Source organism: Arvicola amphibius, chromosome 1 (assembly GCF_903992535.2).
Source record: "Arvicola amphibius chromosome 1, mArvAmp1.2, whole genome shotgun sequence".
Lineage (NCBI taxonomy): Eukaryota > Metazoa > Chordata > Mammalia > Rodentia > Cricetidae > Arvicola > Arvicola amphibius.
In genome coordinates, this window is record NC_052047.1 from 189,974,241 (window position 1) to 189,990,718 (window position 16,478).

The 16,478-nt window shown below is 40.3% G+C and overlaps 1 protein-coding gene across 5 annotated transcripts in view; it reads right to left on the bottom strand.

Moving 5' to 3' along the window:
• The window catches only part of Sorcs1 (sortilin related VPS10 domain containing receptor 1), a 504,706-nt gene that overhangs the window by 118,605 nt on the left and 369,623 nt on the right, over positions 1-16,478 (bottom strand). For all 5 annotated transcript variants that reach the window (XM_038329254.1, XM_038329237.1, XM_038329246.1 and 2 more), the window contains exons 7-8: positions 5,049-5,167; positions 2,602-2,691 (exon numbers count right to left, since the gene is read on the bottom strand). In XM_038329254.1, the coding sequence (XP_038185182.1) occupies positions 2,602-2,691; positions 5,049-5,167 (209 nt within the window). The remainder of the gene's footprint in view (positions 1-2,601; positions 2,692-5,048; positions 5,168-16,478) is intronic.

A 16,478-nucleotide genomic window follows, 5' to 3' on the forward strand; every position in this document is an offset into this window, starting at 1 on the left:
TAATAATTTTGCCTCTACCTTCCAGAAGCTGGGGTAATTATGGTTTATTCTACCACGCATGGTGGTAAACTATTGAATTAATGCTGAACTAAAGGGTTTTGCTGCTCATAGGATGTTCATGAACCATAGCGATATTAGAAACCTCCTCTTAGTCTCTAAGGAAATCACACGGATTGAAGTTTACTTTCTTTTTAAATTTATTTGACTACAGAACCAAATTTTTCCAATATATCACCAGGGACATTTTGTTCTGAGTGACAAACTGGGGAAAAATATTGTTTTGATTCTAAGCTCTTTATTTTTTAAAAAATGAATAAAAGAAAAAGTAATAAAACCCAGATAGCTAAGGTTTCTAAGCAAGTTAGTGACAGATCCATGTCTGAAGTTAGGTCTCCTGTTGCAAATTGAGCATCCTTTATACCCCGTGCATACTGGTACCCATCTATCTTCCACTATGGAGACAACTAGATCCATACTAATAATAATATTACCTTGCTTTTATAGAGTATCTGTCCCCTAGAACCCTGGAGGTGCTTCGTATGTATTGCCTCATCTGTCTCACTGGAGCTGCTAAGAAGAGGCTGCGAGTCAGTCAGGGGAAGACAGAACTGTCACTATGTCACTCTGTCTCACAGGCCATATCCTCTTACCTGCAATGGCAACGTTTAGCTATCACTCTTTGATGGTTTCCCTTTACTTATTACTAATTGTTTAAACATAGCCCAAGGCAACATTTTGTTCTGTCAACATCTGCTACGATGGCAGTAGGTGTGATGAAAGACATTTGAGCAGGAGAGAGCGAATGTGTCTCCATTTCGTCCATCAGTGTAAAGCTTTGTTCGCTTGCCCTGGTTCTGACAGAAGGCCATGTAAGGGAGCACCTTGGAGGCAGAACACTCCATCCATGCTGGAGCTTCTCTTTGAAGCTCAAACGGGATTATAATGAAGTTTCTCTTTGATTTAAATTATAAACACCCACCTGGACCAAATAATCCTTTTATTTGTGACACTTGCTTCCATTTTCGTAGTAACAAGCCAAATTAATCGCTTCATCCTACACTGAGAACTCATATGAAGCTAAGTCATGGAATATGATCATCTGGGTGGCAGGGGATGGGGTGGTGCAGATGGTCAATTCAACTCCAAAGGCACTGGGAAATGCTGCCTTCTAGATTGTCTAGAGGCCACTGGGGACAGCTGCCAACAGTGATCTCTGCAAGGACTGGACAAGCAATGTAAAACACCTGTCCAGCAGTCCATCCCCAGAAGCCGCTGAGTTTAACCTACCATTTCTAGGGCGCCTACACCAGAGTGGCCTTTCCCCTAACTTCATGATTTTTGATAGCACAACAATTTGGTGGGGTGGGGAGCATGCTAAGTATTGACAAAGGGAACTAGTAGTTTACCTCCCAGGGAAGAAAATTTTAGAAATCGCTAGCATGGATGACAGAAAATTTGGGTTCCAACCTTGTCTGTGTGGCAGATAGAATTTGGTTTTGGCTGCAGTTATTCTAAGAATATGCTGACCCAAGAGGGAGCGTGGGAGGAGTGAGTGGAATGAAATATGCGGTCCCCTGATTTGGGCTCCGTTCTGTATGCCTCTTGGCTCAGGGCATCTCACTGATATGTGCATAAATCTTGTTCTTAAATGTGCAAATCTTTCAACTTTTCTTCAAATTTTGGACAATGAATCACAATTCACTTCAGTACTCAGCCAAGGGAGGGGTACTCCTTTTTTTTTCCACCTGAATTGCTGTCTTTTGTGGGATACTTACTAGGAGACGCTCACAGGCAATTTTAACAATTCTCAGCCTTCCTCTTGTATTTTAATTTTACTTAAAGACAAGACTCGGCTCAAAATATATTTCATTATATTCCGTGTTCAACTTAAATTATTCAGAGTTGAGTTATAATTCTATTCAGATCAAAGTAATAACTTCCCCCCATACATACTTCTCATTTGCTGTAAAATTCAGCCACAGTAGGCTAAACTTTGGTCACAGAAACCTTGAGATTGCAAATAGGTATTTTTAAAAAGCCATATTACATGTTTTCCACTAGGTGGCGCTCCATATTAACACAGTTTTTCAGAGTTTGTGGAAAGAGCCTGGGGATGCCAGGGATGAGGGTTGAGATCTCACTTTTACTTTTTACTGTTTCTGAAAGGCTCACTAGAGAAGTCAGGGGACTCTGCTGTTCCTTGGTCTCTGATAACCCGCTTCCCAACACCCGCTGAGAACAACTAATGTCCTGTAACATAAAGTTAACGGTTTTTTTTTTTTCTGTTTTGATTTAAAAACAAACATATTGCTTGGGAATGTTTAATATTGAAAGACAAAATATGAGGATATTATTAATTTACCCAGGCACTTTTATAGCAAGAATTCCAAAGAAATAAAAATCAGAGGGAAAGAGAACAGAAGAAGAACCCATAGAGAAAGGGCGACAGAAATACCAAATAGGAACTGGGATGCCTAGATGAAGAAAAAGGGCTGAATGAGCAGGGGACTCCTTACTGGGGGCTGGCGGTGACCTTGAAAACATGGTCGAGGGAGACCATAGCTGAGAGGAAAGCAATGGAAACCACACCCCAGCATGTACCTTAGGCAAAGCGTATTTCGGGAGCTTCATTTGTGCAAACGTGCTTCTTCGGTAGGACACGTAGTAATGCGGTCTTCCTCCGGATGTCAGCTGGATCACAGAAACAAGGTGGTGAGAGGAGCTATGGGAGACATTTGGGGTCACAGAAGACCTGCTGCTTGAGCGGAGCAGGCAGCTGCCACACAGCACCAACAGTGCCTGCCAAGGACGCTACCCATGGTTGGTATTCACAGAAAAGAACTTCCTCACTGGACAGGGGTGCCCAGAAGCCAAACGACAACCATTTAATAGGCGAAAATGTAATCTGCAAATTTGCACTGTGGGTCTGGAGAGACGACTCAATGGTTAAGAGCACTTGTTGATCTTCCAGAGGACTGGGTTTTGATTCCCAGCGCCTACAGTGCAGCTCCCAATCATCTGTAACTCCAATTGCAAGCGATCTGACTTTCTCTCCTGAGTTCAGCCAGGCATGTGGTACACAGACATGAAAAAGCAGGAAAGGCAAAACACTGACACACAAAAATAAATTATATGTGTGTGTGTGTGTGTGTGCATAGGTTATATATTATATGTACATATGAATTATGAGTATATATCTATATATGTATATTTCTATATATGCTAGATGAATAGCATATATTTATATATGCTATTCATATATAAATATATGTATATATATGTATATATCTATGTAGTATATATACAATTTATATAGTATAAATTATATGTACTAGATACATAATTTAGTGACTCTAAAGTCAAGAAACTGTATTAGCTCTGTTCTTTCCAATGCTAGAAGCCTCAGGATATTAGCTCACTGTGCTTCAGTCATCTGGCTTTGCAGCCTCAAGTCCCTGCCATACAAGTAGTCATAATGGGACAGAAGGAAGTAGCTCAGATTCAGCAGTGGAGAGAAGCCTTCTCATCTCCACACAGAGTTCCTATTAACAACATCATACAGATGTCTTAGTGTGTGTTCAAGCATGTTAGCAGAACGTCACTTCAGGTTTGGGTTCCAAATTAACTCTTGGTCTCTATCTTGTAGAAACTGGCACTGTTTTGTCCAAAGCAGGTCAATGGGTCCTGCAGGGCTTGCAGGACAGAAGGGAAAGGTGTGGTTTCCATTCAGACTTGAACTCTACTCTGGGCAGAGTAGAAGGCACCTCTAACAATGTGCCAACCATGACCTATGTAAATATCTGCGGTCTGAATGTCACTGGAGTTTGCATGCTTGAAATGTCAACAAAGCTTGGGGTAAATGATCATCAGACACAGGGGAGTGACTGGAAAGAGACATTCTTCAGGACTATGTGTGTGGAAATGATGGGTTACAGGGGGTTACTCATATAATTCTAAATATAGATTCTGAGATTGATTTGTATGCCCGATATGTGGATTATAAATTGTTGCCAGGAACCAGAGAAATACTCCTGACAGCAGTAGTGTTGGAGCAATGAATGGGGCAGGACTAACACATGCAACCATTTGAATGTCACTTGAAGCTATCCCTGAAGGAAAAGGAACTTGTGAAACATTTCAGAGTTACACAGGCTGATGCTGGGAAGTCTTCTTTAATGAACAGAATTAGATATAATAACTTATTCTTCAAATAAGTTATTATTATTTAATAATTATTATATATTAAATGTCTAGAATGTACCTTAACTGTAGCATATGTATATACCCATATATTATATAAATATATTTGTAATAATAGCTGATGTAGTCACTTAATTAGCTGTAAATGTATATATTTACACACCTATTTAGTAATATACCTTTTCCATTCTTACCTTGGAAAGCAATAGCATGATTTTTAGACGAATTGACTAAACAAGACCAAAATAGTCCTTAAGAGCTAAATGAAACAGCGTATGGTTACTGCTGTCTCCTGTCACTACTCATGAAATCTCACTTCTCCGTTAGGAGAAGAAAATTAGCCATTTCCTGTTTCCCTGGGAACCACAATGCTTCCTGACCATACCAGGGGATCATCCTTCTTGGCCTCTGACCAGTCCCACCTCCATCTCCCACACAATTTCCCATTCACATTCTTTTCTTTGAAGTGGTACTGAGGAGGGGACCGATAAGGAGAAGTGGATGTAACGTCTCAGTTCACTTCATGCCTGGAGTTTCTTTGTGGAAACGGGTAAATAGCAATGTATATCACTCCTGGGTCAATGAAGCACGTTTTAGACAGCTTGTAAATTCCTACAGAGAACAGTCTAAAAAATTGCCCTTGAGCCTCGCTCCTCCCTTCCACCCTTCTTTCCTCTCTTCTCTCCTCCCCACTTCCACCTTCTCCCCTCTCCCTGTCCTTCTTGTCCTCCCTTTCTGATCCATTTCTTTCTTCCCTCTGAGGGGGTGCAGGCATGCAGAAAGAGCTATATAACAAGACAGACCCTAGAAATGCCTTGAGCCAATGAGCAGAAGTCGGGTCTCCTTACCTGAACAAACACATAATCATCCTGAACAATCAAAGAGTCGGGGTCAATGTAGCCGGGGAAAGGCTTATTTCTGTTGGTTTCTGTGCAGTTTTGCATCCGACAAGTTAGGTATTGCGAGTCTGGAAAGGACGAAGACAGAAGCTTCAGAGGCAATGTACATTTCTCTTGAAATTCTGAAGTGTTCAACCAAGTCTCAGTCTAAGTGCTCACTCAGTAGCACCCTACAGTTCAAACTGCTTTTGTTATTTTATTACATTGCTACCAGCACACACGCTCCTGGAATGTCCACCAAGCACCAAGTCTTGTAATCCCACATACAAAATTGTTCTTTACCTTTTCCCTTCTAAACACAAAAGAAAGGATTTTCAAAAGCTGGCATAATACATTGCAGTTTTTGTAACCAAATTTTCATCTTTATTTGAATTCAGCTCCACACTTTGATCTTTGACTGAAAAGCAGGGAAGCTCACTTGCCTGCAGTATTTTAAAATCTCAGGTGGAAATTCTGCTGAATGAACACTATAATCCTTAATAAGATAAAGGAGCTTCTTTGTGGACTGGAAATGAACACAATAGCAACATCTCCAATTCAAAACCTTTGTTCTCATTTTAGAGGTGAGTAGATTGAAACCCGAGTTTTCAGCTGAGACTGCAAGGCGACCAATAAACACCGCCTCATAATGATGACTGGTCAGTTCATTCTCTATTGCTTCACGGATGTTGTATTAGAGAGGTTCTGGCATCTATAAAATCCTTTTATGCCAGTATTCATTTAAAATGCCACAGAAAACCACACTGGAATACATTCAGCCCCTCCTCTGGCTACCATATCTACTTTCCTCTCCTGATTACCTGCCTATCTCTCTTACTCGGCCTGTGAGTTTTCTAATCTCCTAATTTATGTTTATAAGTTTGCCCAACCTCCCCCCGGTGTTAAAGACTTTCTATCTACATTTCCTCCTTTCCATAGAATTTTACTAATGTTACCAATTTACCAAGTTACCCATTCTCCTTCAAGAAGAATTGCATCAAGTTACCAATGAGCTTCTCAATTCAGCCCACATCTACTTCTGAGGACCTTCCCTGATTACTCCCTGAATAAAATTTAGATGCTATACCAATGATACCTGACTATCTGCTTCTATTCTCTGCTTCCCCTGCTTCAATTATAAAAGTGTATATGAAGACATGGTGTGTGTGTGTGTGTGTGTGTGTGTGTGTGTGTGTGTGTGTGTGTGTGTGATACCCTTAAATCCTAATACTAATCCTGGCACACTGTAAGCAAAAATGTGAATACATCTTTGAAACACATCTGCTTAATTACAGGCATTTTCTTCCTAAACGAAATACTAGAACTTGATCATTGACAGGAAGTGGAGATGGGCAGCGTTGTGCTAAGTTGGATCCAAGGGTTCATGAAAGACTTCTCAAAATTAGCAAAGAACTCCCCAGGAACATCTCCTGTGAGAAGGGTCAGTAGGGGGCAGCACACACATTTGGTCCAGCTGACCCTTGATTGATGTAGTTGCTAGTAGACCTGTAAATAATGAAACAAAAGTTCTACTTCCAACCTTCCTTCAGTAGAGGACCTTGTGCCAGCAGAGACCAGCTCTCCAGTCTAAAACCCCACTGAGCTCTCATAAAACCTAACGTTGAACAAAAGGAAAAACCTTTACATATCCTTTCCACCTCCTTTTCTTTAGACATCCCATAGTTCCATTTTTTTTTTTTTTTGCACAAATTAAGATCTTTCTCCTTAACAACAATCTTTGAGACTTTCCTTTTTCCTTCTCTATCTACAGCGCCCAAAATCTTCACCTCACCATTTCACGGACCTCTAGACCATTTTGCAGCCTTTAAGTGGATCCATATTTCTTAAAGGTTGCCTGGGGACACAGATGAAAAGAAGGTTTCTTTCTGTGAAACCTAGACTGCAGCTCTAGCTGTGGCCATGTACCAGATGCATAGCTCCGAGAAAATCGCTTCATCATCTCCAAAGCTGCCTCCTTCAGCTATTATGCAGTGATAACACAACATCAGTCATCTGCTGGATTAGTTACTACACAGAATTAATTAATATGTAATTAAATAATAAACTTGCTACCACTTTGAAATTTAAACCTATATAAAAGTTAATTATTATTATGAGTCATTATTTTCTTCATTTTTTTGTTCCCCCGTCCCACCGCCAGGGATAGGGTTAATTTGAGAAACACAATGGTTGTTTAAAAGATGAGTGACTGACCTTTGTCACTCCAGTAGCATGCCAGCATGAGGGTAAGTACATAGTCTGCCACACACCCTTCTCCTCTAGTTGCTGGAAAAGCCAACGCTGCATTTATTGTGTCTCCCTTCCTTATGTGTCTCATAGGCTCCTACATATGAGGACTAATCCCCTCAAAACTACATCCACTCTCAGTCTTCCTAATCCCCTTCACATTGCTGGTCTAGCACAGGACATTTATTTTTTTTTTTAATTATAAACTGATTGGCCTAGTAGCTCAGGCTTCTCATTAACTCATAACTTATATTAGCCCATAATACTTGTCTGTGTTAGCCACGTGGCTTGGTACCTTTTTCGGCAAGGCAGTCACATCTTGTCTGCTCTGTGTCTGGCTTCCTCTCTCCCTGGGTGACAACTGTAGACTGAAATTACCCTCTTCCTAGAATTCTCGTTGCCCTGCCTTTACTTCCTGCCTGGCTACTGGCCAATCTGCATTTATTAAACCAGTACAAGAAACAAATCTTTACAGGGTAAAACCACTGTCCCACAGTAGTTCCCATGGCTCTCTTAACTTGCTTTTCTATGCAGTCCAGAACCACCTGCCCTGAGGTGCCACTGCCCACTCTAGGCTGGGCCCGCCCATGTCAATCATGAATCAAGAATAGCACAGGACATTTAGATCTAGTACTGGAAAATGAGAAGTGAAGGGCGGTACCAGAGATACAGAATAGGGCTCCCCTACCTCTGTACAATGTGGTCTTGGTTCTAAGAGTGCTTAAAGTAGATGAGACTGTGTAGAGTGCACATATTCTGAATCATCTTGGTAACTTTTCGGTCTTCCTAAAGTTATTTCCAAATAAAAACTTTTAAAATGGGATGGCACAATATTATAGTATGGACCCACCTTTTGGCAAGTTGTATATACAGACATCAATCTATGTGTGCCTGAGCAGGACTGGGAATAAAACATACATGAGATGTCAACAGTCATAGCAAGGCAGAGTGAAAGAATCCGACACTGGGAAGTCAAATTGCTGATCCAGCCCTTCTCACTGGGGCGAGTGGAGAGTGACAGAGAACTTGAGAGTTTCAGCAGACACCTCTGAACATCCTGGCTCCTTCCACTTTCTCATTCTGCATACTCTGATTTCCCTGTACAGTGAGCCTATGTTTGAGCTAGTAATTATAATGCATTTAGCTAGGTAACAAGAGGAAAGTCAAAATTTGTCTTCTGTTTCTGCTCAGGATGCTAAAAGTGAAATTTACAAGCTGAAGGAAACTGACCTCAAAACTGGCAGTTTTGAGCTGCTGGCCTTGTGAAGTTTTCAGTTTGCTCCCTTTCTCCTTCTAATGGAAACAGAAAGAAATTGGCTGTGGTTCATAATGAGGGACCAATCACTCTTATTCCCCTCGAGGTTTGCCGTAATAGCTTTAAGTATGATGAACTCTTTCCATATTCTATTCTGGTGAGTGTGTGATGCGATTCCATAGGAAGTCTCATGTAATTTGGCATTAATTAATGTCAATTAATGGATGCAACTGCTGGATGTTAAAATTAATTTCATTACCTCTCTTACACAGATGTTTTTCTTGCCACAGGTAATTAGGATACTGCACTATTCTTTTCAAAGCTCCTCACTCTGCAACAGCAGCTGTTTGGAATAATGTGCTCCCCATCCATTGCAAACCTGTGCTGATACAGAGAGGAGATGCTGCCTTTAAAAGCCAGGCTCTGCATCAAGGAATGGAAAGTTCAGTGCAGGCCAAGGACTGTTGTCTTGGTAAACCTAACTAGACTTCTCAGCCCCAGGAAGCTCTACTCCATATCACGGGAACAGACACTATCCCTCTAAACCATCTGTGACAAAACAGATCCTGGTTCTCCCCTTTAGTCTGGTGCCTGGTGACTTTGCTCAGGTAGAAGGAGCTTACTGGTTATTTAAATCTTCTCTCTTTAATTGTCAGTATTGCCTACTGTTTCTGAGGTCACCACCTGCTTAAAAAATTAAAAACTATACATATTTGTGTTTTCATGGCAGTTTCTCCCTTCATATTCAGTTTTTGGGTTGGATTTACTGTTTTGTTTCCTTGCATTTGGCATTGGTTTCCCTCCATATGGAAACATGAAATTTCTCAGCTAGCCAAAGCAATGTTGAACAGATAGAGCAGAGCAAGAGGCAACCTATTACTTGACTATTGTAGCCAAAGAAACACTGTATTTGGGTATACTTATAGTAAACGATGACACAAAACACAGGCTACACCTGAGATAATAGCACACACTCATGGTCGACAACTTTCAACAAAGGAACTAAGTCTGGACAAGAGAAAAAGGATGGTCTTCAATAAGCAGTAGAAGAATTGGAGCCGGGCGGTGGTGGCGCACGCCTTTAATCCCAGCACTCGGGAGGCAGAGGCAGGCGGATCTCTGTGAGTTCGAGACCAGCCTGGTCTACAAGAGCTAGCTCCAGGACAGGCTCTAAAGCTGCAGAGAAACCCTGTCTCGAAAAACCAAAAAAAAAAAAAAGAATTGGATATTCCAATTCACAAAGGCAAAGTTAGATTTTTATCTCACATCAAATATAAATATCAACTCAAAACTGAATAAATATTTCAATGTTAGTCTTAAAATAGTAAAACTACTAGAAGAAACTACGGGGGATATTTTTCATACGATTGGTCTGGGCAAAGATTTCAGAGGAATGACCCCCAAAGCACAGGTCACCAAAGCCAAAGCAATCATGGTATTGCAAGAAACCAGAAAGCATCTACATGCTAGAGAAGACAATGACTACAGTAAGAGAGGAGTTAAAGGCTAAAGGAAAATATTTGCACACCACACATCTGATAACGAGTGAATACCTGAAATCTGCAGAGACGTCACTTCAGTGAACAGTCAAAGAGGGAGGCATCAGTGCAGCCCTGGGCTTAGCTCACTATCTCCTTTTTATATAGTATGGGATTCCAGTCAGTTGCCAACCAAAGTGGCCCAGTCTTCAACCTCAGTGTCACTGCCAGCGTGCAACAAGCTACATATCTTTTTTTTTTTTTTTTTTTGAGACAGGGTTTCTCTGTGTATCAGCCCTAGATGCCGTGAAACTAGCTCTTGTAGACCAAGCTGCCCTCAGACTTGCAGAGATCCTCCTGCCTCTTCCTCCTGAGTGCTGGGATTAAAGGCATGCTCCTCCACCACCCAGTTAAGGCTACACTTCTTAACCCTTTCAAAGCCAGTTCCTCCAACCAGGCCCCAGCATCCAAATGCTTGAGCCTACGGGGGACATTCTCACTCAAGCTACTATATATAGCATTGCATGGATATGAGTTAGTGTAACCATGACTGACGTGCAGCATCTAGGCAGCCTGAACTTAGCTAATGATGGCAGACACTGGATGCCCAAGGAACCTGCAAGTAAGCAGTTTTGTCAGCATTTCTAGCAGAAAGTCACTTTTATGTAATTTCATATAAATATGGCTTTATGGACAGAGGACTTCACCTTGGCCTTTGCCTTTGGCAAACAGCCAGCCTGTATAGGCCTGTGTGTACTGAATAAAGTATATCTCATCTGCTTTAGGCTCCTCGAATTCTCTTCCTTTCTTAGGCTTAGAGTTTGGACCTCACATGGACTGCTTCTGGAGCAGAGTTCTGAAATAACACCTTCCTTCCTCAAATTGCTTGGTCAGAATATTCTTCCCATAGCTGCTTCCAACCATGGTTCCAGTCACTGCTTCTGTGAATTCAGGTAGTTTAGGCTCCACATGAGTGAGATCCATGCAATGATTCATTCTTTGCCTGGCTTATTTCACTTACCAGGTAGCCTTCAGGTTTATTCCTGTCAGGACTTTTCAGTTTTAAAGGTTGGAGAATACTCATTGTATAAACACGCCAGTATACTCACCAATGTGACAGTCACTCACTTCAAATACATGCTTTAACTCTTATGAATTAAACCCTAATGGACATGAGAGTGCTGATCATCTCATCAGGATACCTTTTGAATTCCTTCATGTATATACCAGAAATGGAATTGGTTGATCAAATGACATAATCTGAGGAACATCCACTTTATCTTCTATATTATGCATGTTAATTTACATCACTACCAATAGTACACAAAAGCTCCATTTTCTCCTCATGGTTAATGACATGTATCAGGAGGCCCTATTCTGATAATGGACATCGTGTTGAATATGACATTATCTCATGTGGGTTTCCCATAGATTTCCTTCATGATTAGTGGTTATGAGAATGTTATAGTATATTTCTTGACCATTTATGTACCTATTCCTGAGAATTGAGTTATTTGTTTTCTCATTACTAAAGTGACATTTTAACTGATTTTGAGTACTTACTGTTTATCAGATGTGTGGTTTGCAAATATTTTCTTCTAGCCTTGAACTGTCTCTTGCTGTACTCATTGATTTTGAAAGTCCACCTAAAACAGGGCCTCCTGCTTGTGGAGCAGATGTAATCTCTCAGTTATTGCTCCAGCATCATGTCTACCGGCATCATGTCTACCATCCTGCCACTATGATCCCCACCACGATGACCTTGGACTCACCCTCTAAAACTGTAAGCAAGTTCTCAATTGCATGCTTTATTTTTATAAGTTGCCTTGATCATGGAGACTCGTCATAGGAAAAGAACAGCAAGTCAGGGTCTATCTAAACATAAACTAGACCTTATGCCTTCTGTTCACATCATTCCATGGCTCCAGAAAGTCACAGTGGTAAGAGTTTGAAGCAACTAATCACATTCTATCTGTAATCAGGAAGGAGGCAACAATGGATTCATGTACTTAGCTCATTGTCTCTTTTTTATGTAGTATGGGATTCCAGTTAGGAGTTTCTTGACCTGTGCATACAGATTAGCATGTATATACTTGTGCATAGACTTACATACACACAGATGTGAATAATATAAAAACAATAAAATTCTTAAAGAAAATACTGTACTCTACAAATACATATAATTATTATTTGCCACTGAAAGTAAAATTCACAAAGTCATTTTTAACACATCATGGGAAATACTATTGTACTAGTCACAGATAATAGATACTTTGTATAGATAGTGTGAAATAGTGGTTAGCAGGCTTAGCCTGAAAAATCAATAACCATAGATAGAAATATGGAAGTCACTTTCACACTCACTCACTTGTTGAGCCTTGCTATATAGGTGGTCTTTCCTTCCACTTGAGTGATCCTCAAAGTCCTCGCTTTATACCCACAAGCCTTGTTACTATGAAGTCATTTCCTCGGCTAGTGTGCGTGCGCACACACTGTGAGGAGGGCTTTTAGAAGTTTAGAATCCAAATAAACGTTCAATCTCACTCTTACTTTAAGGTCTGACATGTCTTTGTTTCTTTCCTACTCATGCCAGACACAACTAAGACTTCTGACGTCCCAGGGCAGCTCATGCTTTCAGGACTCTAGTATTTCAGAACAATGTGATTACTCCTGGGGGCACACACCCTATGTTCACTCAGCGAGATCTGCTGACTTAAGTTGCCTTTTCCTCTCCTGTTTCTCCATTCAAATTCTCCTTGGGCTTTAACTGACTTTTTCTGGAAGCTCAGTCAGAGCTAGGAATGTCTCCAATGACAGCAACGGCAGCATTAACCTCCAAAATCATCAGAGCAGCCTCTCCTCTGGGTCAGAACGGTGCCAAGTGGATCACAAGAGACTTTTCAAAAACTAGAGCACTTTTTTTTTCTATTACAGGTGAAGAAACCACGATTTAGCAGTGGAGTTTGTGCAAGTTCATTTGCTAGTAAATGACAGAACAAAACTAAAATACATATCACACACACACACACACACACAAACACACACACTTAACGTTCCTCTGTTATTTAAAAAATATGTATTCAGTATGAAGGACTTATGTAGTCTTAGTACTGTAGTAGATTAACTATCACCAGAACTTTAAACTATGCAGACAAACATTGCAATGTGCTTTCCTATTCCCTGTTAATTCTCAACTTTAAAGCAGAACAAATTTTAAAACCCAAATATCCACATAGTAAATTTCCTTGTGTAGTTGATGATGCTTTATTACTTGTTTTAAAATCTTTATATTAAATGTCCTTACTCCACCAACCCCCCCACACACATCCCCCACACAAACACACACACTCACCAGAGAGACAGACATGCACAGTAGCACACTGCTATCCTGTGATTTTTAATTGGTCTTCTGTTCTTGTGTTATGTGCCAGTTAAACACTGTTATCATCAAAAGTGAGAACGTCAGTCATGAATGTGTATATCAAAGTTGAGACATTCCTCAGTAATTGTCTATTTTTACATGTTCTGCTTTGACATGACGACCTTGTAAATCGACCTTCTTTATTATTTAAATTTTTTATTTGTGACCAGTGTGAATTATAATTTTTTCCTTTCCCTTTTACTTTCATTGGAGAATAATCCAATGGCCTAGAAGTTGCTATGCACATTTTCTATCACTGCAACACATTCATAAATCAGATGGTATCTTTTTTGATGGTCTCTTGGCACTTAGAGGCTGTGAACACAACAGAGAATGTTCTAGAGCAATGAAAGTTTTGCCAAGCACAAAGCTAGGAACTCAAGGGATCATTAAAATAATAAACATTAAAGGAAATACATAAAATTTACAGAAGCATTTGTAAATGGTATTCTGTGCATATCTTGTGAGTTATTCAGGTCCACATGTCAGAAACTTCCAACCTTCGTGTCTCTGCAGAGATGTTCTGCTGTGTGACAGAGTTTTATCGGGATGCTGCATTTGTTAAATTTAATAACACATAGAATTGTGGACTTACATCTTTCACAGTCTAGAGTCCTGAAGACAGAGACTCATTGATAATTTGTTCTATTGTGAAGAGGGTAAAAATACCTTTTCCAGGTAAGGATAGCTATAGAAAAGGCCAATAAAATGTGTAAGAGAGCATGACAAGGTGACATATCAAGATGATAGCATGATAAGCTATCATCATACCCAAAACAATGATTTCTGGGAAAAATCAAAAAATCAAGAGAGAATGTGGGCCATGCTGGAGGAAGAGCAGTCCATATGTACACTGAACCATCCAGCCATCCACTCAACCAAATACCCACATCAGGAATGACTCTATTTCAGCAGACTCAAGTAATGTTTATAGGTCACACTCAACACTGAAAAAGTGAAAACTACATTGTTAATTAAACTTTCCACATTAATCTTAAAAAGAAAGCAGGAGGAAGGAGAGGACAAGAGGGGGAGAGAAAAAGCAAGAAGCAAGAAGGAAAGAGAAGGAAGGAAAGCCAGAAGGAAATTAGAAAGGATGAGAAGCCAGAAACAGTAAAAACAGATTAGTGGATAAGGAAGAAAATATCTAGAGTTTCTTTCTTTTCACAATTACACTATATTCATTTCATTTCTAGTGTGTATGTGTGGGATTGTGTGCAGAGCTTAGAGGACAACTTGTAAGAGTCAGTTCTCCACTTCTATCTTGGGGATTCCAGGGGATTTAATTCAGGTTATCAATCTCGGTGGCAAGTGCCATTACCTGCTGAGAGAACTCAGTGCTCACAGGGTTTCTTTCCTACGACCTGTTTCTGTTTGTCTGTTTGTTTGTTTCACTAGAGAAATGAGTATAGTATATTTACACGTATTTATATGCATGTCATAAGATTAATTATAGGAGAGACGTAGTATGAGGAATAGTTCCTGAGATGTGAATACATTCAATCAACCATTTCTTCACTTCGTTCCATTGGGTTGTTACTGCTCTCTGTCCAGTGTCACACTTGGAACATGGTAGATGCCCAATCCCTAGGAACTACACAAAGAAGAGGATATACTTCCCTGTCACTTGATAGGCTAGCCATTGACCAGGAACACAAACTCCATGTCGTTTGTGTCTGTTGGTCCTTCTGTGTGAAACACTCTTCCACCACACCACAAAATGCTTTACTGTCATAATATTTTGTCTCAAATATCAGATTCCACCTTATCAAAGTTTCCGTCCTTGTCAGCTTCCCCCGATCCCTGACTATGCTTCTACTCTGCAATGCCATTTTACACAGCTGTATACACATTTCTCAAATAAGTGCATTATGTGATTATTTATAATTAGTCATTCCAGTTAGAAGATAACCCCTATGAGAGCAGGGCCTTTACAGCATCCCTCCATTCCTCATTCCTACTTATGAGAGGACTCAGCACAGCAAAGAATCTAACAATGTTTGTTGAATAAATAAGTATAAGATCAGGAATAAACCACACCTGGTCTTAAATCTTAGCATAGTGATCATGGGAAAAGCATTTGATCATTGTAAATCTTATTCCCCTTACCATTACAGTGAGGGATATAACAACAGCACCTACCTCCCTAGACTGCAAACAAGCTAAGGGCAACAGAAGCAAGAAACAAAATGCATGGTGATTTTACTCTTGCTCTCCAATGTTCAAGATAAAAAGAGATTCATGTGGACCTGCCAGGATGTTTATAATCCTGGCTTCTTGAAAGCAAAAGTCAAAAACACCTGTAATTTTGCACTCATTAGAAGCGATCACACACATTCATATGGACTGCTGCTGTGCACTGAGAGATTCTAAGGTCTCAACAGAAATGGAGGTCTCTGCCTCGAGTTAGGGCATGGGTTTTTCTGAGAGTCTCTGGGCTCCTGCACTCAGGAAATGTACAACTCCTGGCAAATGAATGACACATAGGCGACAGAGGAAGTCAAGCAAAATGGCTATGAAGCATTCAATAAGAGTTGAGCCTATTAGGGCAATGTCATTATTAGGCATTCTCTGTGTTATAAGAGAGACCTGCTTTCCTTTACTTCAAAGCTTCCTGGTAAGTTTTAGGGATTGGTTCTAGGAGACTACACCAGACAGCTTTATTACAAAGAAGTACCTCAATTCTAGACACTTACAATGGGAAATGGCTCCAAACTGACACCACCAAGAAGAAATGTAACTGATTCCAGCCCCTCTATCCTATTCAAAGCTTGATGCTCCATTTGAGATTGGAAGAAAGGTAAGGATAGATTTGTTCAGTTGCTGGAAAATGATGGGAACGTATCACAATCATAAACTCAGTACAAATTGAGCCCTCTAATTCCCTCCAATGCTTCACCTTCAATACTACTCATAAACTGACCAAAAGAGGAAATACATAAAGTCTCACCATGGGAAGCAATAACACCAAGTGTTTGTTGATTGCAGAATGTGGGTAG